The 25,858-nt window shown below is 38.6% G+C and overlaps 3 protein-coding genes across 3 annotated transcripts in view; 2 read left to right on the top strand and 1 right to left on the bottom strand.

Annotated features, from left to right (window-relative positions):
• LOC115446247 (CREB-regulated transcription coactivator 3) overlaps positions 1–7,778 on the top strand; it is a gene marked incomplete in the record, with an annotated part of 22,625 nt that extends 14,847 nt beyond the window's left edge. Inside the window, 3 exon segments of the mRNA XM_037439263.1 lie at positions 3,083–3,178; positions 3,550–3,697; positions 3,774–7,778. Of these exon segments, the coding sequence (XP_037295160.1) occupies positions 3,083–3,178; positions 3,550–3,697; positions 3,774–3,928 (399 nt within the window).
• A 187-nt stretch (positions 7,779–7,965) lies between these two features.
• Positions 7,966–11,520, top strand: LOC115446246 (putative uncharacterized protein DDB_G0282133). Its single transcript, XM_030172832.2, has 4 exons — positions 7,966–8,136; positions 8,218–8,320; positions 9,154–9,258; positions 9,592–11,520. The coding sequence occupies exons 1-4, from the start codon at positions 8,048–8,050 to the stop codon at positions 11,464–11,466; spliced, it is 2,172 nt and encodes a 723-aa protein (XP_030028692.2). The 5' UTR covers positions 7,966–8,047; the 3' UTR covers positions 11,467–11,520.
• Positions 11,521–12,973: 1,453 nt separating this feature from the next.
• LOC115446254 (titin) overlaps positions 12,974–25,858 on the bottom strand; it is a 31,874-nt gene continuing 18,989 nt past the window's right edge. Inside the window, exons 3-4 of the mRNA XM_037439340.1 lie at positions 21,555–23,209; positions 12,974–21,216 (exon numbers count right to left, since the gene is read on the bottom strand). Coding sequence (XP_037295237.1) covers positions 13,238–21,216; positions 21,555–23,209 — 9,634 coding nt within the window. The 3' untranslated portion in view covers positions 12,974–13,237. The remainder of the gene's footprint in view (positions 21,217–21,554; positions 23,210–25,858) is intronic.

Genomic DNA, 25,858 nt, shown 5'->3' with positions numbered 1-25,858 from the left:
GTTTTATTCAAATCATATCTTCTATTATTTAGCATAGGTGTAAGTGTCGATTATTATTAATTTATATAATCAGCACGCGGACATCCTTAGAAATATCGATAGAGTGATTTTCTATGATAGTGAAGTTGTTTATCATACATCGTGATCGTTTATGTCATTAGCTTCCGTAAATGTATGCATTTGTAATTATGTCATATGTTAGGCCATAGCCTAACATATGACATAATTATAAATTATCTTTACTATAATATTTATATAAATACCTAATAAAATTTGTTATAAATGAATAATAACTGTAACAATAACAATTTGTTTGTTTACGCTTCTATGGAACAGCAAGGAGTTGTAAGTAACACATTTTATGTTGTTAAATAACAAAACACAATGCTTCTACATCTAGGATATCACATACCATCTGAACGCTCGTAAATTGTAAGTAATAAAGCATAATATTGCAACAGACATATGATTCATGTTGAAGTTTGTTTTATGACTAGGCGAATAAAAACTCTTTGAGGTTGATTAGGAATAGAAGTTAATATTTGCAAATAATATCTTTTATTGAGTAGTAACGTCTAATTTTAAACGATTAGGTAATATTTTTTAACTTACTCTACTTGAGGACGAAACGTTTAATATTTTAATGTGAAACATCTAATGCGGCGTTCCTGTTGGAATGGCGATCCTCTATAGTCGCTCTGAGCTCGTATATATAAAAAACTATTATTTTCTTAAAAAAGTGATTTGTTTATGATTATGCCATATTTATTTCCTTTAAGATCTCTTATTTTAATACATATTGTCTACAAAATAGTTTGGATATTTTACACCTGCTAGGCGTCTCGCGTCGGCTGAAATGTTTTCTAATTAGGATATGACATGAAAGACGACACGAACGCTCGTATTGTTTAATTGTCAGTGTGATTGGTCGAGGGACTGCCACGTGACCCACGCGTCGGCCTCTGGACCAATCACAATTACCACAATATGACGACGCGGCCTTTCGTGTCGTGTTTTTTTTTTCTGCAGTTTCTACGCTGGTTGTTCTTTAGTAAAGCCAAAGTTTACGCGTTTAGGCTCGTGTACAGATCCACGGTAGTGTATTCGTTCATAATGTCATCATTACTCATTAAAAATATTTAATTAAAATAAAAGACGACATGAATACAACAATCAGTAAAGCTAAGTAGAAATGTAGTTATCATTTTTCTAAACATGTCTGTTTCGTTTGTACTAAAGTATGACAATCGTCCTGAGGAGCCATAAGAGCTGCAAAGAATAAGCAGAATGGAAGCCTCGGATCCACCGGGACAACTAGAAAATAGAAAAAGAGGCATCAGTGTAAATTGTTAGACCCGACTAATGTTAAAGGACATCATTTAAACATACCTCATTTATGAAATATTTATGCTAGTATCCATATTTGTGAAAAAAAAAACTTTTGTGTTACATAAATTTACCCCAAAATGATAAATGAAAATAAAAACTAAAATATATTATTATAATGTAATGTTATATCTGCACACTGTACACGTGGATTTAACCTTAATGAAATGACAATGGGGTGTCCACATTGCATGGCTACATTGATATCAATAATTATCATGTTCTATAAAAAAATACATGAGAAATAATGTAAACTAACATTGTCATTACTAAAATTGCTATTATCGCTACCAATATTTAACATGTCTGGTCTTTTTTGAATACTCACCATAGAGGCAGGCCGACTTAAAATATGGAGGCGACCTGAACTAAAACATTTGAACGCTCCTCTTTTGACGACCTTTTATTTAGATGCTATCTATATTTTTGCTGGCAAAAGCATTATGTGCGTAATGAAATTCCATATAAAGAATGTAGCGCCCTCCAAAGTTTTCCCTACCCTTGGTATTGGCAGGCAACTGCCCGGCCCGATCCCCTTAAAGCCAGTACTGCCAACAAAGTAGATCTACATTTAGGCATAACGACAATAAGGTGCACTTTCAAACAACAATTATTTTGCCAGGAAATGAGATTAAAATTGATATATTTAAAAATATTTTGGCCAATTAGCAATGTAAAGTAGACACCCTATTTATTGTGTGAGTGAAATGTGTATATAACGTTGGTGGATGTTGGCCAAGGACTGGGCGCAGCTGGTGCAGAGTCTCGTCGAGTCAGGATGGACCGCGCATGTCCAAGTCGCGGAAAACGTACGACACACACATACGTCTCTACATTACTACCTCTATACGTGTTCGCAAGTGACTCATTTGACATTCTTACGCAAAAAATATTTCAAGTTGCAAGTTCAAGAATTTGTAACTGTTTTTATGTGTACTGCGTTATTCAACGCAAGTTCACTAATAAACAAAAATGCGCCATTTTTACCATCGCTGGCCTTGATGAAGTTATATTTATTAATTAATAACTAGTCAAATCAGTCAACTGTTTGAATTTTTATTCGTAAAAGAATGTAGTTACGTAAATACACTTTACATTCTTTTTTTATATTTTCCCATATTTTATAGCAATGCTTTAGTGACTGCGTATCGTGTACAGAAGTATTATAACATCGGGCATGGTCGGCGTTAATTATTTTTTGCCTACGAATATGACTTGAAATGAAAAAAGTTATAACATGTAGTGTTACAAAGTATCAGATCATAACCACTCAATTATTTTAAATTTTCCGTACGAATTATCACATTTTTATTGCTTACTGCATGTATTCAAGTTTCAGATGTTAGAATGCACAAAAGTTATATAGCATGGAGTTCCTACCTATTTATTACCTTTAAAAAAGTCAATATATCAAAAATATTTTTATTTGCATTTGCAAACTACAGACTTTCATAATAGTAATTTAATTTGTATACCTACGAAAAGTCTATAGTTTACAGATTTTAGTGAAGTTATTATCATCCGCTTGTTTCTTACCCAATATGGCTTGCATATCCTGGATATTTGAGAGTTGAGTAGAGATAGCGTGCCTTGCGTTATTATTTCAGGATGTGCCACGTATCTCTTTGTTTTTCATCTCGCTTGTGATAGAGAGCGTATGACGGTGTCGTGAATGTGTGTTTTGTTTGTTCGCCAGCTGGACCAGCCGGTGTCGAGTTACAACACGGCGTATATGAACCACAACGCGCCGCACTCGCCGCAGACGACCAACACGCAACACACGTACTCACAGGTCAGTTGTACATAAATATCCCGAGCTAAAGCACTAATGAAGTCTATTTAAAAATTTAAATAAGTTTTTTTTAATGAGTTTAAAATTACAGGGTGTACATTGAAATAATTTAAATAAGATACCTGTATCTTCCCATCATCCGTGGACATCCTTCGATATCTCTATCCGTGAAATATCGAATTTGAATGACAGAATATCGATGTCGATGATGTGTATCGACGCGTAATATTATAGGTATGGTAGATGCTTGCCCGGCTTTAAAGGAAAAAGAAAAGCTATTAGGGAAGGATGAAGAAGAGATTCCGAAGTAAATACAATTACAATGAATCTTGAATGTTGTAATGAGGTGTGTGTGTGTGTGTGTTCTACAGGGTGGCGGCGGCGAGCTGTGCGGCGGCGTGCGGTCGCGCGACCCGGTGGCGGGCTCGGGCGCCTTCGCAGCGCTACAGCCCCTCGCCTCGCCCTCCGCCCCGCCCACGCCCGCCACGCCCGCCAGCATCCCTGACATCATACTCACGGGTACGTACCTTTCATTTACTTTTAATGAACTTTTCTTTATATTATGTGCACTGGTAACGAAGCAATATTGTTTTAGATTACTCGGGAGAGTTGGACGCGGGCATATTCGGGGGCGAGGAGGCGCAGCTGCGCGCGGGGCTGGACCTGGACGACCTGACGCTGCTGGAGGAGCCGAGCGCGCTGCTGCCCGACTCGGCGGTGGAGCACGAGTTCCGGCTGGACCGCTTGTAGTACCGCGCGCTGCCCCCGCGCCGCCCGCGCCGCCGCGAGCGCCTGCGATAGCGCCGAGGCGAGCCGAGACAGACTCCCTATCTTCATGACAATTTGTATGGCTTGAAGTCTGACTAAGTGCCGGTGTCGACACATTCCGTGTCTGTGAGTGCCGCTGTGTGCGTGCGAGCGAGGCGTGACTGCGCGTGCGCGCGGGAGCGAGACCGCTTCCGCCGTTGAGTATGTTTTCGAGAGTGCAAGTGTTCATTGTGGTTTTAGGCGTTCGACTCACGTTTCTAATTCGAGGGGGTAGGTAGGTAGGGTATGTTATAAGAGTTAGATTTTTTAAATGGAAATCGATCAATTTATCGACGATTCGTGTACAGTTGAAGTAATTATTTTTTAATGTGAATATTTACTCGAATATCATTAGAGACTAATTCGGATTTAATGGAGACATTTTTTAATATTACTGTTCTGTGTGAAACCGTGACGGTTGTCTCTTTGTACATAAATCTTGAAAGTGTTCATTCTACTGAATTTGCATTTAAATCGCTAATGTTGCATGCTAGTATAACAGCGAGTATGAGTTGCGTCGTGTAACGTGTTGCTAATCCTAGACCGTAACGATTTACTATTCACTTTACACCTTTGCGATTTACATTCGAGACATTCAGCGATTGCTCAAGCGTTGACTGAATTTAGAAATGTTTTTTTATTTCGAGAGGTAATTACGATTAGCTGATATTTCTAGCTTTAACTCGGTGGCGCGGCGGTCGCGCTCACGTTATGTAGCATGTTGACATTGCGCCCCAATTCCTTTTTAAATGTAACTGTTTAGGATAGCCGTGTTAGAGCATTGTATATAAGTCAGAAAGTTGATAAAAATTTCATAAGCTTTCGTCGCAAACATATCTGTGCGTGGCGTATGTGTGGTTGCGAAATTGACACCCGTTTTATGTATTCCAAGTTGATCTATTGTATTGTGACATGGCCTATAAGCGGGACGAGTGGCGGGCGAATGTATGTGCGATGATTACGAGAGCTAGTACATGCGTTTGCTTTTTCATCGGAAACGATTGGGTGACTTCTTTAGTACATATAATCTGCCATGTATCGACATTTTATTGTACTGCATTTTACACGTAACTGAGTATTACTTTTTTAATTAAGGGAATATGGAAATTATTTTTGTAGGAAGAGGAAAATTGTATGGAGAGTGTAGTAATGATATAAGTACTTTTGTTAAGGAACCATTGACTCTGACGCAGAAACAAAGGAAGAGATCCGTTATCACGATATTAGAGGATGTAAAAATTATACAAAATAGTAAAAAGCTCGCCACGATCAAAATGGCCAACTGGGATCGATCAAGGCGTATAAACTTTCTATTTAGTTTTATATAGTTGTCGCAGAAATAAGTAATTGTTTACAAAATATAATAAGCCATGCATTCGTTATTAATTAGCTATAAATTTTGTGAGCAATGTACTAAAGAGGTCACTCAGTCAGATGTCCATAAAAAAATTATAACATGAGCTCCAATTTTTTTCATTCCGATGAGTAATGACAATTCTGCATTCAAGTATCTTTGTTATTTTGCTCGTTTTATATAAATTCTTATTATCGTATGTTTATACAGGGTGTAAGGTGATCGTTTCCTAAAACGAAGACAGGTGATAGTGTTGGTGTCATGATGACACCAAAAATAAACGCCATCGAATTATAATTTAAAAACAAAATTAACGCAGCACAGCGCTTTCCGTTCATGCGGGATCGTTGATCCCGCTCGTCAGCTGATGGTTTCATTGCTGGTTTTTTTTTTTTTGTATTAAGTAATTATTATATTTTCAGACACGATGCTGTATAAAAGTACAAAAAAAAACATTTTTAACGTTTTTTTATCAGTGCTATCACCTCCCTTCATTTTAGAAACCGGTTCTCTTACACCCGGTATATTAAATTTTTTACTAAGGTTGTTATCACACGTCTGCTACGTCATTTTGGGACCTAATTATCGCTCGCCACACCCGTCAATGTTGTTTTATAACAAAAATTCTTCGCCTTCGAGGGTGTTTTTGACAAATACTCGATGCTAAAATAAAATGATGTGCATTTTTCGGTAGAACAGTAACTATCTGAAGTGAAACTTTACATAGTTATTAAGTTTTATATAATTTAGTTTGTAAAATACATCTGCATTCGTAACATTATGTGTATAGATGTTTCGTAATGTTACAAGTGCATGGACATACAAAATAGACAATGTTTTTTTTTGTTTTATAAATGCTCATTATGTTATGTTTTAAGAGTCTAGTCATCAAGTTATGAATTTCAAAGCAGAATACCAACATGTTTTGCAATATTCATATTACTTATTACTGGTGTTCGTACAATCTTCGTTCCATTCCACATTGCAATTCACATACATTAATGTATAACTTCGGAATGGTTCCGTTTTGTGTTTTTTAAAATTTACTGCAATCTCTTTTTACAAAATCATATCTGTTATATTATTATGTGAATAAAGAGAGAAGTGTAATTCTATATGTGTTATGTACAGTGTACACATTATACAACTGTTCGTGTTATAGTTTCAAAGTTTATAATTCAAATTCCTTTATAAGGGTATGTACTGTGTGACAGATGATGTACTATTACGATATAAATAATTATTGTACGATTATTGTGATAAAGGAAAAAAGCACAAGATAATTCATAGTGAAGCCTAATCTGATGTTTTTAATGTAAGTTACTTTTTCTTATTAAAGTTAGTAGAGTTTTCTAAATTTAGATTCACATAGGACCAACTCCGAAGGCAATTCGCATTTTGATTTCAAACAAAGGCATCGACTATCGTACATAGTAGCTACAATCAATTACAAGACTAATGGATTTAATGTAGAGAAACTAAAGATTTTAAATTAAATAGAATTGCCTTCGAAGGCTGCTTCTATGATAATAATTTACATAAGCTAAGTCTGCCAAATGCAGAAGAGGTTTACAAGCAAAGTGTCGGGTTAGATTCGAATCTGTATCAGGTGCAATATGGTGTTGACACGTCGAGATCGCGGACAGGTCATTCGATGTCATTGAATTTAATTCTTAAATCCATGTGAGTTGTTAAGGTCGTGTATTGTTCAAATTAATTTCTAAAAGTACAAATGACAAAATTTTAATTTTCGAAACCAAAAGGTGATGTGTACGGAATTAGATGGTAGCGGGTAAGCGCATTACCCTAGTAATACTTGGTATTTTTCTACCGAAGTGTGGTCACATTGCATACTCAACGAGTTCTGATAAATGTTCACCTTTTGCATTTTGGAGTTTATTTATAGAGTTAGGCTCAATTCGTGTTAACGCAGAGTCGAAGCGCGTTAATGAAACACAAATATAAGTAAAAAAATGTTTTTTTTCTCAAACAAGCAATATTCTTATTGTCAACCTACCGCGCCTCGGCACCCAATGATGCAGGATACACGTCAATTGATTAACAAATATATGCGCTACTCAGTTGGCGTAGGGATCAGTTGCCGCCTATCATAAAAGAGTAACTCGCGTCGCTTTAACGTGATTCAACTCTGCGTGGAGCCGAATTAAACCTTAGTGTAAACGTGTGTGCAGTTATAAAAAACGTTTGATGCAACGAGACACCAAATTGTGTGATCGATATATGCTGCAAAATTCCTTAAATGTATTTGAGCAATTTGTACAAAATACAATTTTAGAAAATAAATGTTTTTTCTCAAATATGCACAAACTTAATGACGATTTTGCAGTAAGCAGTATAAGGTTCGTTTTATTTAAACCAAATGTACATAAGTGTGATAGAGATGAAACGGTCTCATTTAAAATAAAGTTGTTGTAAGTACAAAAGAGTTTCTTTCTCGGTTTATATCCTAAATCGAAAAATACAATATACAAGTAATTCATATTTCCCGCTTCAGCATCATTGGAATAATCATTTTGGAAAAATACACTTATAAATTATAATTTTTAAGATAAACATACTCCATGGTTATTTCAAAAGTTTGATGTTAAAACTGGCATATATATTTTAAAAAGCTATACAAAATACAAATTCCTCCAATTTGACAAACGCGTCAGATTTTTATTGGATTGTTTTTGTGAAATATACAAATGCGCTGCGGTGTGCCATTTATTCTGCTTTGCTGTGTGATTTTTAGTATTTCGTCGAAGCCGTTGCAAATAGAAGAAAATTATGCCAAGTATATATTTTTATACCTAATTCCGTTTTTTTTTTTCATTTTTATATATACCTTGTACTTAATCATTTCTTTTTATTAAAGCGCATCAGATGAAACAGAGTACGAAGTTTTAAGCGGGGCTCCTGCAGCAAACTTGCCTGACCGTGAAGAGAACGACGTCTCAGCGAGAGTCTCGCAAACTGATGTTGGTATCACCTTATTTCATATTGTTTCACAACGTTTAAACTGGGAAATAAAAAGTCACGGAATGAAGAAAATCTAAATTTCTTAAAGATCTATTACACTGGCGGATTGCGACCGATTTTATTACGGTATTAAGTATTAAGGCGCAGCGAACACGCTGCGGACAATGCGTTTTGGATAGCCAGTCACAGAATGGTTTCAGACGGGGAAACACAGTTGTTGGTTTTGTACAAAGACTCTGAACACGAACGCAAAGCAGGGAAGGTACAGCGACTAATTTAAGACAATCCCGTCTAAACTAAGTTGTATTTGATACTAAAATACTTACAATGTACAGGCACACGCTTAAGTTTTAATTGAAGAAAAGGGTGTTTTTATTATAGTGTAGAAAAACACGACGGTAAAGCGAAGACGTTGCGAATCCGCGGCGAATACGCTGCGCCCCCGCTCCGCTATGAATTTTCTCGCAATTCGCCAGTGTGATAAAGAGGCTTATCCCGAGCTGTAAATTACTGATCTATAGGTACTAATATTATTAAGAGGAAAATATTGCGTATTTATAGGGACTAATCTCTGAAACTACTGAACCGATTTTAAAAATTTTATAAATAAGGATGCTATATAACTCCAGAGTGCTATAATCTGCTTTTTATCCCGGGAAAATATTAGTCTCGGAAAAACTTTTTTAGGCGGTCGGAGCCCCGGGCAAAAGCTGGTAATAAGTATTCTTTTGTATTTTCTTGACAAAAATTACTGATGAATATGTCTGATGAATGATCACGTGTTTTCGTATTAAACTATTGTTATATTGCTCTTATGAGTTGAGTAATTCAGGTATCCGCGGAACAGGAAGAGGCAGTAGATAATCAAGCGGACTCATCGGACAATGAATACCAATCCGACGCTGAGCAGCGACGTCTACGAGACAATGCCGAAACTGTATGATAAGCTATTTTGTACTCTCTTTCATAGGAAATAGCACATATTCTTTCCTGTCTGGGAATGGCAAGAGACCGATCCGTTATTTGTGTGCTATCTGGCTATATAGAACATAAATTATTGTCGTTATTATAATGTGTATAGATCTTCTATATGTTTATCCGCAAAAAAGTAAAATTTAGTTTGCCCCTCATAAAATGTAAAAAATAATTCGCTGTTTTTAATAAACAAAATTATATTTAATGAAATGATATAAATTAACCTTTATTAGAAAATTTGCACATTTTGACTGTAGTCCTCTATATGTATGTATGATAAATATTTCTTCTCTAGTTTCCAGACGGTAAACGTAGTAGTGATGACTCCCGAACATTACGTCACCAATCCAAAAAGCACTTCGAAACTAATGACTTAAACGAGGAGGTTCAGTATGGCAATGATCGTGAGGCCAATAACTACGAGACCAAGAAACTGCAATTTTCTGTTCGCAATGGAGAACCAAATACTAAAATTGCAGAATTACTTACTAGAAATGATGAGGGAACTATGTTGTTCAACAGAGATGAAGTTAGTAAAATTGACAACAAATATAACAACGAAGGATTGGACACGAGCGAGCAGGCACATTTCTTTAAACAGTATCACAATACTATGCAAACAGATAATAAACGCGGTTTATATGAGACAGAAGAAAACAAACTGGTTGGCAATAGTCGAGAAAGGCGCGAAGCAAGACAAACAAGTATCGTACCCAATATTTCAAATAAAAATCAACAGGACAGTGACACCGTAGCCGAAGAAACAGCTATAAGAAATCACATAAAAAAATTGTCTGACACTGAATTAAAAGAATTATTGGACTCACTAACAGACGAAAAAAGACAACTATTAAAGAAAATAATCGACGAAACGCATGCTAATTACGACACTTACGATAATATCAATAAAAGAGAAATTACGAAGAAAGCAGGAGCTCTTGAAGAAAACAATCTTGTAGAAAATGTACAGTCAGAATTGAACAAAGTCCAACCAAGCAGTTCTTCCGCAGATGAAAGCACAGAATCTCCAGAAACTCCAAATTCAGATTCGACTACCCCCAATAAACAAACAGAAAGCTCTGACACAGGAAATACCAATTCTGATAATAAAATGGAGGTGACCAGTACTAGTGATTTAAATTCAATTCAGTCCGACAAACTAAATTCATTAACTTCTGCGAAGGATACGAAAAATCCACTTTCACCTGTACAAGAATCTCCTAAGTGTGAAAATAAAAGAGAAACAAACTACAATGACTTTTTGACCGACGATATTGCTTTAGAAGATACTGGATTAGCAGATAATGGATTAGATAATTTAAATTCGCCTGAGTCTACATCAGATCAAGAATATTTTAGCTGTTCACAAGACGAAAAAAAGTCACAGCTTGATAACGATAAAGTTCAAAATCAAAACAGAGATTATAAAAGAGAAACGTATTCAATGGCGTTAGACGACCTTCCCGATTCTTTAAAGTCTCTAGAAGAATCCTTTCCCAATTCTTACGCCTACGGTGATTCTGCTTCTTACTCAGGGGCTTTAGTCAGGGTTAAAAGAAAAGATTTAAATCATAATGTGAAGAAAAGATCTGCCGGTGTCTTGCCACATGCCAAAACAGGATATTTTCAATACAAATCTGAAAGCGAAGATGCAGACAACGATGAAGGAAATGAGTTTGATGACGATGGTTTTTATGACGTCACGTCAAACGTGGCAAAAAATAAAGCTATCGATGATTCTGCTTGCGATAATTCTGCTTCCCACCAATCTGCTGCGTATAATGGCTACGGCTTATCTAGTGATAGTCCTATACTGATAAATAACAATAACGTTGCGAAAGAAGCTGTAAATCTAGGATCGGACACAGACGCCGTCCTTTCAGGTGTAGAAGGCGTCGATGAAAATTTGATGTATAATAGCAACCCGCGAAACAGACGGAATGATTATAGCACACCATATCTGGAAAAATTGAGCGCTTCGAATTCACAGCAAGACAATAAAGAATTGAGAACAGCCTCAGAAATTTATATGAATGCGCCAAATTACCAAGAAAACGACGCGTTTGGTCCACTCCCGCGCAACTCTGAGGGGGATTTGGGAAGATATAAAAGAATTAGGCGCTTAAAACCATCGCATGATTCCGAAGAGCCAAGTTCCGATAGCGCATAACAAAATATTTTCATCATTAATGATTGCTTTGTATTTAATAAGTTTTTAACTTTATGATACCATTTAAAATTGTATTTTAGAAATATTTTAAGGTTAAATAAAGGTCTTAATGAATTCAAAATAAGTTCTTATTAATCATAATTAAAATTATCCCTATTAGTTGTCACCCGAAGTTTTGACCATTTTGTAATTTGACGAATACTGACATATATAATTTACAAGTTTATTTGATGATGCATCCGACAACCTAGATCATGAACAAAACATTTATTCTTACGCATAATGTTTAGTTCCCATTAAAAATGAATACACACACATACAATACACATGGCGAATACTGCTAAATTTTATATCCTTGTCTACAACTCGTCGTAGGTAACGAGGTGTCCATTCCCACAAGCCCTAGAACCCACGATTGCTAGTTTCGACGAGGCGAGTTTCGAGGGTGAGAGCCAGTGAAGAAAATAAGTCTGCATCATTGTACCTAATCGCTTTGTATCCCTGTATTACATAATCCCGCTAAAAACTAATACTTTGAGACCCTTGAGTAAAAACGCATGTCGCTGTGCTCCGAAAATCCCAACTGTCTTATGTAAGGGCATTATTACAGCAGCATTCGACAACGGCCATTCCTTAACACAATCCGTAGTTGTATCGCTATGGTCTGTCACGCTCTACAGTATCCGTAAATCAGAGTGAACGGAATTCTCAATCACACACTCACGCCTTTTATCCCAAAGGGGAAGCAGAGGCACAACTAGTATATAGATACTAGTATTATCTACTCTTCGCCGTGTATATTCCGTCCCATGATATGATGTAGGTGAGCCTTTCGCCATATCGGTGATAAATTTCACACTCCGAGTTGATGCTGACCAGAAAAGCCTAATATCTATTTGCCCGACCCGGGACTCGGACCCTAGATCTCCGCATCAAGTACATTGTCAAAAGAATAATCAGGAGTTATGAGGCATTTAATGAATAGGACTCGAAAGTAGCATATTTTGTTCCTATCTAGATTTTAAAACAAAATTATTATCTAGCAAACAGTCGCTACCTAACCTACAGAGGTTCTAGTACAAAAAATTTGAAATTAGATAGTAAAGAAGTAGTGGTAATAAGAAGTTAATATAAGTTAAGAAGTGAGAACTGAAAAATAAGTAAATTAATATCAGTCAAATAAATTAGAATTTTTGTTGAAAATCCATAAAAGAGCATTTAATAATCTATAGTTTGTAGTTAATTACGAGTACCTCTAATAATTGTAACTTTCGTTCTTTAGTTCTCTCTGTACCCTTTCATCCTGTTACAAAATTTGATCTATCTGCGTCATATATTATACAGAATGAATAGACCTGGGTGTGGATTACGCTATAACTTTGCGCTATACACCTACCTAATCTATGAATATCTACTTATAATATAGTTATGTTTGAGTATTGAGTAGGTAGGTATATAGTTACCTGTTATAGACATCTTGATAAGGTAGTATCCAATAAAAAGATTGTTTTATAATATAAAAATTTATTTATTACATGGCATTGTTTGACAAAACAAAGGATACAATAAAATTGTTAATTAAAATAAAATATTATGCAAATTTATAAGAGAAGGCACGTTAATGTTATTAAAATAGCAATATTAATTGCTTTTTAAATTATATAATCATAGGTAGGTAATAGTTAATTTTACCAATAACAATAAAAATCTAAAAAAAGCATTAAATAAGGAATGAATAAGTTAGCCTTTTGAAAGTTTAGGCCTGAAAATTTTATTGCTTAGTTTGACCAATTTTCGGTGTATAGAATTTATGTTCGCGCGAGTCGCGCGTATGTTTGAACGGCGTCTGCGGAGCCTCTATTAAGGTGGCGGGGCAGATGCCGTGGACATGGGCTGTGTATTCGCGCTTGTAACTAGTTCCGCCGTCACCCAACACGAAATGCGAAGTGTTTCCATGTCGTTGTACGCGCTGCACTCGTTCTACTCGTTCGACATGTTCAGATCGCTCAGCCCTTTGTGTGTGTTGATCCGATCTAGAAAAGCTTCCATACGATCGGGCTTCGGACTGTCCATAGAATTCTCCACCAACTCGAAGATTATCCTTAGCTCCGCCTTTTAATTGTCGGTCTACCATAACAGTAGACTGTCCGTCTCTTCTACTTTGATTGCGACGCGCATCTGAACTGTCCATTTGCTGTGAAATGACAGTCATGTTATCACGGTTCGAACGGTGCATTGAACTTATACTTTTTCTGTCTGTGCTATGGGTTGAATTGCTGATGTATTCGCCTCTTTCGGTTAGATTGCCGATACTCTTTCTCTGTGCAGCCGCTGTAGTACTAATAGAATGTTGCGCCTCGGTGTTTGAAGTAACACCTTTTCGATGTAAAACAGCATTTGTCGAAGATGTGTCCGAGACTAAATCTGAAGTGCGCTTGTGATGACCACTGCGTAAACTCCGATCAACTACAGCAGATGAGGAATCGTCGCCGCCATGCATAGCTCTCTGAAATTCAATGCTCGTCTTTGTCACGTTGTCGCTTAAGTTTCTATTAGTCGATTGATGAGTTGACTTCGAAACGTTTTGTTCTACATGACTGCCTCTGGTAATGTATGTTGTTGAACCAGTGCTCTTTTCAGCATGACTATCCACCATGTGACGTTGATTTGTGTTGACATCGGTATAATCTGATGATATAATTCTTTGTGTAGTATCCATTGCAGATTGCTTATTAATTTGACTGCCAGAAACAGATTTTTGCATCGTTCTTGAAGTGTTTTGATCAATATGAGTAGTGTTTGAAACAGATGTTGTACCAATATTTCGTTGATGATGACTCTCCGAGACCGTTTGTCTCTGTTGAGATGATGTGCTTTGATCCGTCGATGACGTTTTAACAGTTTGTTGTGACGACATTACACGTTGATTACTGTCGCTCGAGATTTGTTGTTGTGAAGATCCCTTTTTAATATACGTGGTATTCAACACATCTCGTTGGTTGATAGCGTCCGTAGAAGCGTAATGTTGTTGGGAATGCAATCCTTGATTAGTCGACGATACAATTCTTTGTGTTGTATCGCCAGAGTCCCTATAACGTGGGGACCTATCGCCGGGCTCTCCTCTAACAGGCATTATATCTCCTTTATCGCCTTGCGTCGTAACGTCCACTTCTACATTACGTGTAACAGTTACCCACTTACCACCTCTGAGCTTCTTCTCCGTTATCTGTTTAATTGTCTTTGTTGTAGATGAAGTTACATTTTTAACGTTTTTCATATCTGTCTTTTGAACCACACTTTTATCGGTGACATTTCGACCTACAGTGCGATCAGTAATCTTCTGGTGGCGATCTACAGTATCTGGAGATGATACACGATCTAAGTCTTTTGGAGATGCTGTACGATCGGGGGTATCTCCACGTCTAATTGTAGTATGTTTGGTATGCGCGCCAGATTGAATGTGTTTAGTGGTAATATGAGACTGGTCAGTTACATCTTGAGATGTTACAGTTGTGTGTTTAATATGCGATCCAGAGTGAACGCGTTTTATAGAAGATTCGTCAGTTACATCTTCGGACCTAACGATAGTACGCGTTACATGTGGTCCACCTTGAATATACTGAACAGTTGTGTGGTCAACGTGAGACTGATCTGTTAAATCTTCTGATTTTACAGTTGTATGCTTAACGTGAGTACCCGACTGAGTGTGTTTAGAAACTGTCCGGTCAATACGAGATTGATCTGTCACATCATGGGATCCAACAGTAGTATGTTTAACATGAGTGCCATGTTGAGTATGCTTCGTAGTTGTGTGATCAGTGTGAGAATGATCAGTCACGTTATCAGATCTTATAGTTGCATGCTTAATGTGCTTGGAGGTTGTTTGGTCAGCGTGCGTTTGTTGTTGGTGGGTTTCGGTACGTTTTACGTGAGTTTGATCGTCTTGACGTATTACCGTATCTTTTCGGTGGTCGACATGACTCTTCACGGTGTCGTCACGAGTTGTTATGATTTTTGATCCTACAATTTTCTTGACTAATCTGCCCGTTTCTGTTTTTGATGTGTCATGTTTAATAATATCGCCATTTGTATGAAGGTTATCAGTAGGTCTTATTGGTGTCCGTCTTTCAGCCGGGGTCCACTTAGGCGTTTCAGGGCGATCAAATTGACCGCCAGGCCCTGTTTGGCTTGGGGTGTGCGATGGTGAACCTTCAGGATATAAATTATCTTTAGGTTTTATTTGTTCAGGTCTTTCTGATGTCACCCACTTTGGTCTGGACGGCCTTTCGAAATCACCTTCCGGACGTAAATTATCTTGCGGACGCACCTGAGCTGGGGTTTCACCTGGTTGCCATTGTGTTTTAGGACGCGTTTCAAATTGCCCATCTAAATGCAAGTTATCTTTTGGTTTTATTTGTTCGGGCCTTTGACCTGGAGCCCATTGTTGTTTGGAAGGTCTATCAAATTCACCTTCAGGTTTCAAATTGTCTCTAGGACGCTGGTCGACAGTGTCTTCAGGTTGACGAGGTCCTTTTGGATGATGTTTAGTATCGTCCGGCTGCGAACCATCCTTTGGTCGTCTATCGTACGTATCTCCAGGTTGTCCGGGACCCTTGGGATAACGTCTATAATCATCATCTGGCTGCGAACCATCTTTAGGACGTCTATCTAAAGTATCTCCCGGCTGTCCAGGACTCTTGGGGTAACGCCTGGTCTCATCGTCCGGTTGGAAACCACCCTTAGGATGTCTATCAAATGTATCTCCCGGCTGTCTAGGACCTTTTGGATGACGTCTGTCATCATCGTCCGGTCGCGAACCATCTTTAGGACGCTTATCAAATGTATCTTCAGGATGTGCAGGACCCTTGGGATAACGTCTGGTTTCATCATCCGGTTGCAAACCATCCTTAGGACGTCTATCGAATGTATCTCCAGGCTGCCTAGGACCCTTTGGATAACGCCTGTCATCGTCATCAGGTCGCGAACCATCTTTAGGACGCCTATCGTATGTATCTTCAGGTTGTCCAGGACCCTTGGGGTAACGTCTGGTTTCATCATCTGGTTGGGAACCATCCTTAGGTCGTCTATCTAATGTATCTCCAGGACGCCTAGGACTCTTTGGATGACGTCTGTCATCATCATCAGGCCGCGAACCATCTTTAGGACGCCTATCGAATGTATCACCAGGTTGTCGAGGGCCTTTGGGATGTCCTTCGTAAACGTCATCGGGTTGCAGTTTATCCCTAGGAAGCTGCTCAAATTTATCTCCTGGTTGTCTAGGGACCTTGGGATGACGCTTCTGATCGTCATCTGGGTGCCAAGAGCCTTTAGGTTTTTCTCCCGGTCGATCTTCCGAAGGTCCCCTCGGTCGTGATGGATGGTCAGACTCTTCATGGGGTCTTGTTTTATCTATAACCTTTGTTGGTCCATACCTATCATTATCCTCTGGCAATTTTTCATATTCGTCTTTGGGTCTCTTGTCCTGCGGATACGTAATGGCATGGCCTTTGATAACTTTATAATCATCTCGGCGTGTATGGTCCTCAAATACGCCTTCTATCTTCAAATTATCTTCTCTGCGAGTTAGTTTAACTCTTTGACCCTTTACGACACGATAGGTATCCGAAGTACGTATGTTTTCCATTTTTCCTTCCATCTTTAAGTTATCTTCATGTTTAACAACAGAAGTTCTTTCTCCCTTAACAATACTGTAATCATCTCTTTGTTTCATGTCAATAAATTCACCTTCTATCTTCAGATTGTCCTCTCTTCTAATAATATCCAGCCTTTCGACCTTTTGTCTATTGTATAAATCAATATCTCGTTCGATAGTTATATTGTCGACTTGTTTAAATGGCTTACGTTTTTCAGCAGGTTGGGATGGTATGATTTCAGGTTTATAGAATTTTCCATCAGGTTTCAAATTATCCTGAGGTTTGACTACTGGAGCTCGTTCACCTTTTGTAGCACTATAATCATTACGAACTTGAAGATCAATGAATTCACCCTCTGTGCGCAAATTGTCTTCATGTCTTTGAATAACGACCTTTTCAGTCCTTTCAACGCGTTTGTAATCATCTCTGGAACGATGTATATCAATCGTGCCTTCCATTCTCAGGTGATCCTCGTGCTTAACAATATCAACGCGATCTCCACGAGTCGCAGTATAATCTTTTCGTCTCACTACTTCCATATCTCCTTCGGGTTTCAAATGATCCTCTGGTTTCTTTGCAATGGGCCTTTCAGCAGGTCGCCATTCATCCTGTTTAGGTTTTTCGAATTCACCCTCCGGTTTTAAATTATCCTTTGGTTTCTTAACTTCGGGTCGTTCCGCCGGACGCCACTCATCAGGTTTTGGAGATTCAAACTTACCCTCAGGCTTGAGATTGTCTTGAGGCTTTTTAGGTGTTTGTCGCTCAGCTGGGCGCCATTCGTCTTGTTTGGGCTTTTCAAATTCACCCTCAGGTTTAAGATTGTCTTTTGGTTTCTTTACTACGGGTTTTTCAGCAGGACGCCACTCATCGCGTTTTGGAGCTTCAAAATCACCTTCTGGGCGCAGATTATCTGTAGGTTTCTTAGGTGTTTGCCTTTCGGCAGGACGCCATTCCTCAGGTTTAGGTTCTTCAAATTTACCTTCAGGTTTAAGGTTGTCTTGGGGTTTCTTCTGAATAGGCCTTTCAGCCGGACGCCATTCTTGTTGTTTTGGTTTTTCGAATTCACCTTCTGGTCGGAGATTGTCTTGAGGTTTCTTAGGAGTTTGCCGCTCGGCGGGACGCCATTCTTCAGGTTTAGGTTCTTCGAATTTACCTTCAGGTCTTAGATTATCCTGTGGTTTTTTCTGAACAGGTCTTTCAGCCGGACGCCATTTCTCATGTGTTGGTTTCTCAAATTCACCTTCCGGTCGAAGATTGTCCTGAGGTTTCTTAGGCGTTTGACGTTCGGCGGGGCGCCATTCCTCAGGTTTAGGTTCTTCGAATTTCCCTTCTGGTCTTAAGTTATCTTGCGGTTTCTTCTGAATAGGTCTTTCAGCGGGACGCCATTCATCCGGACGACGTTTCTCGAAATCACCCTCGGGACGTAAATTGTCTTTTGGTTTTTTTGGCGTTTGCCTTTCAGCAGGGTGCCACTCTTCATGTTCAGGGTGCTCAAAATCTCCTTCTGGTTTTAGATTATCTTGGGGTTTCTTTTGTTTAGGCCTTTCAGCTGGACGCCACTCTTCATGTTTTGGCTTTTCAAATTCACCTTCTGGCTTTAGATTATCTTTTGGTTTCTTTTGTACGGGACGTTCTGCAGGGCGCCATTCCTCTGGCTTTCTTGTTTCAAAATCGCCCTCGGGACGTAAATTATCTTCTGGTTTCTTAGGTGTAGGACGATCTGCTGGGCGCCATCTCTCTTGTTTAGGTGTTTCGAATTCCCCTTCTGGTTTCAAATTATCTTTCGGTTTTCTTGGTGTTTGTCGTTCAGCAGGTCGCCATTCTTCTGGCTGCGGTTCTTCGAATTTGCCCTCAGGTTTAAGATTATCTTGTGGTTTCTTTTGTACAGGACGTTCTGCGGGGCGCCATTCCTCGGGCTTTCTTGTTTCAAACTCACCCTCGGGACGTAAATTATCTTCAGGCTTTATAGGTGTAGGTCGATCTGCGGGACGCCATTTTTCTTGTTTAGGTGTTTCGAAATCACCCTCCGGTTTCAAATTGTCTTGTGGCTTTTTAGGAGTTTGTCTTTCAGCTGGACGCCACTCTTCTTGTTTAGGTTGTTCGAATTCTCCTTCCGGTCTTAGGTTATCTTGAGGTTTCTTTTGCTTAGGTCTTTCAGCTGGACGCCATTCTTCTTGTTTAGGTTGTTCGAATTCTCCTTCCGGTCTTAGGTTATCTTGAGGTTTCTTTTGCTTCGGCCTTTCAGCTGGACGCCACTCTTCTTGTTTAGGTTGCTCAAAATCTCCTTCCGGTCTCAGATTATCTTGAGGTTTCTTTTGTTTTGGTCTTTCAGCAGGACGCCACTCTTCTTGTTTCGGTTGTTCGAAATCTCCTTCTGGTTTAAGGTTATCCTGTGGTTTATGTTGCTTAGGTCTCTCAGCTGGACGCCACTCATCTTGTTTCGGTTGTTCAAATTCGCCTTCAGGTCTCAGATTGTCTTGAGGTTTCTTTTGTTTAGGTCTTTCAGCGGGCCGCCACTCTTCTTGTTTAGGTTGTTCAAATTCTCCTTCCGGTCTCAGATTATCTTGAGGTTTCTTTTGTTTAGGTCTTTCAGCAGGACGCCACTCTTCTTGTTTAGGTTGTTCGAATTCTCCTTCCGGTTTAAGGTTATCCTGTGGTTTATGCTGCTTAGGTCTCTCAGCTGGACGCCACTCTTCGTGCTTCGGTTGCTCAAATTCTCCTTCAGGTTTTAGATTGTCTTGAGGTTTCTTTTGTTTAGGTCTATCAGCTGGCCGCCACTCTTCATGTTTAGGTTGTTCGAATTCTCCTTCTGGTTTCAGGTTGTCCTGGGGTTTCTTTTGTTTGGGTCTTTCAGCAGGACGCCACTCTTCTTGCTTAGGAGTTTCGAAGTCGCCTTCTGGCCTTAAATTGTCTTTAGGTTTTCTTGGCGTTTGCCTTTCAGCGGGTTGCCACTCTTCGTGCTTCGGTTGTTCGAATTCTCCTTCAGGTTTTAGATTGTCTTGAGGTTTCTTTTGTTTGGGTCTTTCAGCGGGCCGCCACTCTTCATGTTTCGGTTGTTCGAATTCTCCTTCTGGTTTGAGGTTGTCCTGGGGTTTCTTTTGTTTTGGTCTTTCAGCAGGGCGCCATTCTTCTTGCTTAGGAGTTTCAAATTCGCCTTCTGGCCTCAAATTGTCTTTAGGTTTTCTTGGAGTTTGCCTTTCAGCGGGTTGCCACTCTTCGTGTTTCGGTTGCTCGAAATCTCCTTCGGGTTTAAGATTATCTTGTGGCTTCTTTTGTTTAGGCCTCTCAGCGGGGCGCCATTCCTCTTGTTTTGGTTGTTCAAATTCTCCTTCAGGTTTTAAGTTGTCTTGGGGTTTCTTTTGTTTGGGTCTTTCAGCGGGACGCCATTCTTCTTGTTTCGGTTGTTCAAATTCACCTTCCGGTCTTAAATTGTCTTTAGGTTTTTTAGGCGTTTGTCTTTCAGCGGGACGCCACTCTTCTTGTTTTGGTTGTTCAAAGTCTCCCTCTGGTTTTAAGTTATCCTGAGGTTTCTTTTGCTTCGGTCTTTCAGCAGGACGCCATTCTTCTTTTTTAGGAGTTTCAAATTCACCTTCTGGTTTTAAATTGTCTTTGGGTTTCTTAGGTGTTTGCCTTTCAGCTGGACGCCATTCTTCGTGTTCAGGCTTTTCAAATTCACCCTCTGGTTTTAAATTATCTTTTGGTTTCTTGAATGGTTGCCTCACATCTATTTCTTCATAAGTTCTAAATTCCTTTTGTGACGTGGTCACTGATTGTAATTCTTCCGTAGCATAGAACTTTTCAAAGTCTTCTTTCGTCCACGTACGACGTCTCTGATGCCGTTCCACAGGTGTAACCTTTTGCGTGTAGTCTTCCTGGTTAGATGTAATAAACTCTATTTCACCTTCTCTAATTAAATTATCAGTTCTCCGCGCGACCATTGTTGTTCTTTCCACAACATCAGTGAAATCAACGTATTCTGATTTGCTTGTCGTATCAGTAATCATTTCCCCTTCGATCTTTGTCCATGTGTTACGACGAACAGGTTTTGGTCTTTCAACAGGCTTTACCGTATATTCAGTACGAGAAGTTGTTGTGTCTGAAATTGAAATAAATAATAAATTATAATTATTAATAAAAATATAAATATATAAATATCGCTTTGGTCTCAGACGTAACACAATTAATATTTTGTTAAATTTTTTGACCGACTTCCACGTTTAACTGGGTTTACGAATCGAATTATTATAAAGAAATATGTATAGAATCGCAAGTTAGGCCTAAGTGCGAAACACAGGTCCTGGCTGTCATATAATACAGTCCCTACGTATATACTGTTAAAAATAAGCAATTATTGGTCGTAAGACACTAACATTTAAATTAAGTATCAAACATAGTAGTCAAAGAGAATGTTGCGTAACTCAACTGAATGCTTACCTGTAAATTCTCCCTCCGTGATAATGTTATCAATGCGGCGTATAATTTCAGCTCTTTCACCTGTTACTACCTTGTAGTCTTCTGTAATAGATCTTTCTGTCGTAAACTCCCCTTCAGGGCGCAAATTATCTTCGGGTTTCTTTTGTTTGGGTCTTTCAGCCGGTTTCCATTCTTCTTTTTTAGGAGTCTCGAATTCTCCTTCTGGTCTTAAATTGTCTTGAGGTTTCTTCTGTTTTGGACGTTCAGCTGGTTGCCAGCGTTCTTTTTCAGGAGTGGCAAATTCACCCTCTGGCTTAAGATTATCTTCAGGTCGACGTACTGGTGCCCTATCACCAGGCTTCCATTCTTCAGGCTTGCGCTTTTCAAACTCCCCTTCAGGTTTTAAATTGTCTTCAGGTTTCTTTGGTTTTTGTCTTTCTGCAGGCTTCCAGCTTTCTTTCTCTGGGGTAGTAAATTCTCCTTCAGGCTTAAGGTTGTCCTCTGGGCGTCGAACGGGTGCTCTGTCTCCAGGTCTCCATTCTTCTGGGCGTCTCTTTTCAAATTCACCCTCAGGTTTGAGATTATCTTCTGGACGGCGCACAGGAGCTCTATCACCTGGACGCCAATCTTCCGGTTGTCGTTTCTCGAACTCACCTTCTGGTCTTAAATTATCCTCTGGTTTTTTAGCTTTTGGCCTTTCAGCAGGCTTCCATGGCTCTTTTTCTGGTGTCGTGAATTCGCCTTCAGGGCGTAAATTATCATCAGGACGACGTACAGGCTCTCTGTCGCCAGGACGCCATTCTTCTGGCCGCCTTTTTTCAAAGTCACCTTCGGGTCTAAGATTATCTTCTGGCTTTTTAGGTTTTTCCCTTTCTGCAGGACGCCATTGCTGCTTTTCTGGCGAAGTAAATTCACCTTCAGGTCTAAGGTTATCCTCAGGGCGACGAACAGGTGCCCTGTCACCAGGACGCCATTCATCTGGTTGACGTTTCTCGAAGTCACCTTCAGGGCGTAAATTATCTTCAGGCTTTTTGGGCTTTTGTCTTTCAGCTGGACGCCACGGTTCTTTTTCAGGAGTTGTAAATTCTCCTTCAGGTCTCAAATTATCATCAGGACGACGTACAGGAGCTCTATCACCTGGACGCCAATCCTCCGGTTGTCTTTTCTCAAATTCACCCTCAGGTCTTAAATTGTCTTCTGGTTTCTTCTGTTTCGGTCTCTCAGCCGGTCTCCAGGGCTCCTTATCAGGAGTTGTAAATTCACCCTCAGGTCTCAAATTGTCATCCGGTTTGCGAACAGGAGCTCGGTCTCCAGGGCGCCATTCGTCTGGACGTCTTTTTTCGAACTCTCCTTCGGGTCTTAAGTTGTCTTCTGGCTTTTTCACTGGGGCCCTTTCACCAGGTCGCCACTCCTCTGGACGTCTCTTTTCAAATTCACCTTCAGGCTTGAGGTTATCTTCTGGTTTTTTTGGTTTAGTTCGTTCAGCGGGTTGCCATTGAGGACGTTCCGGTTCAATAAAGTCGCCTTCGAGCCGTAAGTGATCCTCATGATGAACGGTAGTAGTGCGGCTGACGTGTTTTTCGTCGTAGTCTGTTTTGTACGCGGAGACCACGCTCGTCGTGTGCTCCACATCGAACAATGGCTCCGGGACATCGTTGTGTGGGCAACGGTGACGCCTGCCGACAATAATTTATATTTCTTTTATGACATCATAATATTTATGTAAATATTTATTATCATTATTATATAAAAAAAAAACGTTTTTTGCAGGTTTGAGTTATCCGAAGATAATTTTCGCACCGTTTGTATAGATAAGGATGAAGAAAAAGCGGAAATCGTCGTGGCTGAGGGAGCGGTGGCAGCGTCAGAGGCTCGGCCATAGCACGCGTCCATTGCGCTCTACTCTACAAAGTCCTACATGTGTATAGAGACAACGCAGCACAGCAACGTTTATCTAAATATGGATATAGAGCGACACAATATTAACCGGCTATCATTTGAAGCATATCCGTAAATTATATTGACACTAGTCTATATTTACACAAAACCTCGATATTTTTGTTTGGGTTCAATAAGTCCTTTTACAACACTTGTTAATGAGCTATCGTGTATTTAAACTCACGATAAATTCTTTTAACATTTTTTTTATGTTTAGACTGAAGTTGTAAAAGTGAAAGAATATGTTTAATATCGATATATGTTCAATAAAAAACGTGCGAATATCCGCTTTCCAACCTCGGCAAGCTCGCGCCACATACTGCCGCGTCCCGCCCACAAATGTTGAACGCCCTACGTTTAGGTACCACGTCATACAATAGTTAGATAGGTATACGTCTATTGAAATAAAATATTTTTAGTATGCATTTTATTAATAAACCACATGTTCAATCATAATCGATAGCTTTGCATAGATAATTAATTAAAATTAATAAATAAAGCAAAATATGTATTCGTAAATGTAAGAGGTAAGTAGAATTGTAACTAATACACGTATAACTTTTTGTTGGTCATAATAATATTAAGTACTATATTATATATAATAGTATGTACATGGTACATATCCGGCGCTTTAAAGGTTCTTCCAAATATAAACTCACAAGCGGATATTAATAAAATGATACAAGATTTGACTAAAAAAAAATATATGAGTAATCGATTAGAAGCAATCGTTAATTCTTTATATAACAACTATTAGTATTTAATTTTATTTGAATTTATTTACTATGAAATAGGAAGATCGGCAAACTAGCAATGGATAGTGAACACAATCGCCCGCAAACTCATACAATGCTAAGAGAATTGAGGTACTATCGCGGAACTTCAAGATACGGAATGGGGAATAAAGATTTTTGTAACTGCAGTAATTTTACTAACACTAAAGCGTAAATCATGAAATACGTTTTATGGCCATTTTCTAGACTGCGTTATCAATTATACGCACAAGAGCCGACTCATTTTAGCTGTATATTTAATGTTATATGGCTTTTCCACTTCAGTTTAATTCGCGCCGAACATATTTTCGCAGAAAGGTAGACCTGTACCTGTGTTATTGTATATATAATTTGTTTTTTATTTTTTTTTAAATTATGTTACCTACCACGAAATAATTTTGCCGCATTCGACTTTGAAACAGGTTAATAAAGACTTAAATAAATCTATTCATTTTACATATTGAGGTCCTTTACTAGGAACGTTATATAAGTGGGCGGAAGCAGTAAGCAATCGCAAAAGCCAATTCAGCAATGACACAATGATTCAATTGTGTAATTTGTGTACTCGTTTAAGTGATTAACATTTTGCTTGCAAGACAAACTGCAGAACTTTGGTTTACATGAATATTTTCATCATAAAAAAAATATTGCTCTACCCACCATGAGCTGGGTACCTACATAGATTAAACAGTAGGTAGATATACAATTTTACACTTAAGACCTTTGTATGCCCTAAAACTAATACGTAGAAGCTCGCGATTTTATTCCTAATGCACTTAATTCTTGGCACTCAGCCATTCATAGAGCATTGACCTGTGATGCTGTTTACAAATTGCACTTACTAGAACATTAGCTGTTCAGTGTTTTAACGAAATGAAATCCTTAAGCTGTTTACTTATCTAATAAATAACAATATTTTATATAGTAGCATTAATACTAAATTGCAGGTGTAAACTTACCTCTAGCCTCTCAATACAAAAATAATTATAATTAATATTTAATAGCTTCAATCTATTCCAACTGTCGCCTAGCGATGGGAGCCAAACACGTCCTAAATCCCTTTGCGCGACTAATTGCGATCGATATAGTTTCTTGTACAAAGAGTCAACGTCTCAATTTATTGTGCTCTTGGTATTATGCTATATTTCATCATGGCCCATTCAAATTAAAAAGTTTAAAGCGGTGAGAAAACACGCACAATATTGTAAAACATTTAAGAGTTGTTACAAAATACATACATTTTAAACTGTTGCAATACGTTGTTCTTAGTCAATACAATGTATGAAAGATATTAATAAATTTCTACAAAATCATAGTATACGTCTGATGTATAACTTACATATTACGAGCACTGAATAACAGTGAAAGCTTCAGGACGATATTACCTAGATAACAGTAAGCTTTGATTACATGAATGAGAAGCCGTCAAGCGTGTCGAATTGAAAAACCTTATCGCAGTACTTTCGTGTTTTACTTTTCAGAAGTTGATGGTTAAATTGTGGTAAAATCATATTATGAAATTATAAATCAGAGTTAAACAGGTAATATAAAAACCGTAAAGACTTCCTTCACATCTTACTATTTAAACCAATGTGCATTATATTGCAATATAAT

The sequence above is a fragment of the Manduca sexta genome, chromosome 16, assembly GCF_014839805.1.
Source record: "Manduca sexta isolate Smith_Timp_Sample1 chromosome 16, JHU_Msex_v1.0, whole genome shotgun sequence".
NCBI classification, from domain to species: domain Eukaryota; kingdom Metazoa; phylum Arthropoda; class Insecta; order Lepidoptera; family Sphingidae; genus Manduca; species Manduca sexta.
This window is presented reverse-complemented; position numbering and strand designations above follow the sequence as displayed.

Bases quoted from the DNA above. Each gene is read 5' to 3' on its own strand.
- LOC115446246 (XM_030172832.2), top strand. From the start codon at position 8,048: ATGCGCTGCGGTGTGCCATTTATTCTGCTTTGCTGTGTGATTTTTAGT. The intron at 8,137-8,217 runs GTATATATTTTT...TTTTTATTAAAG, and splicing joins ATAGAAGAAAATTATGCCAA to CGCATCAGATGAAACAGAGT. The intron at 8,321-9,153 runs GTTGGTATCACC...TGAGTAATTCAG, and splicing joins CGAGAGTCTCGCAAACTGAT to GTATCCGCGGAACAGGAAGA.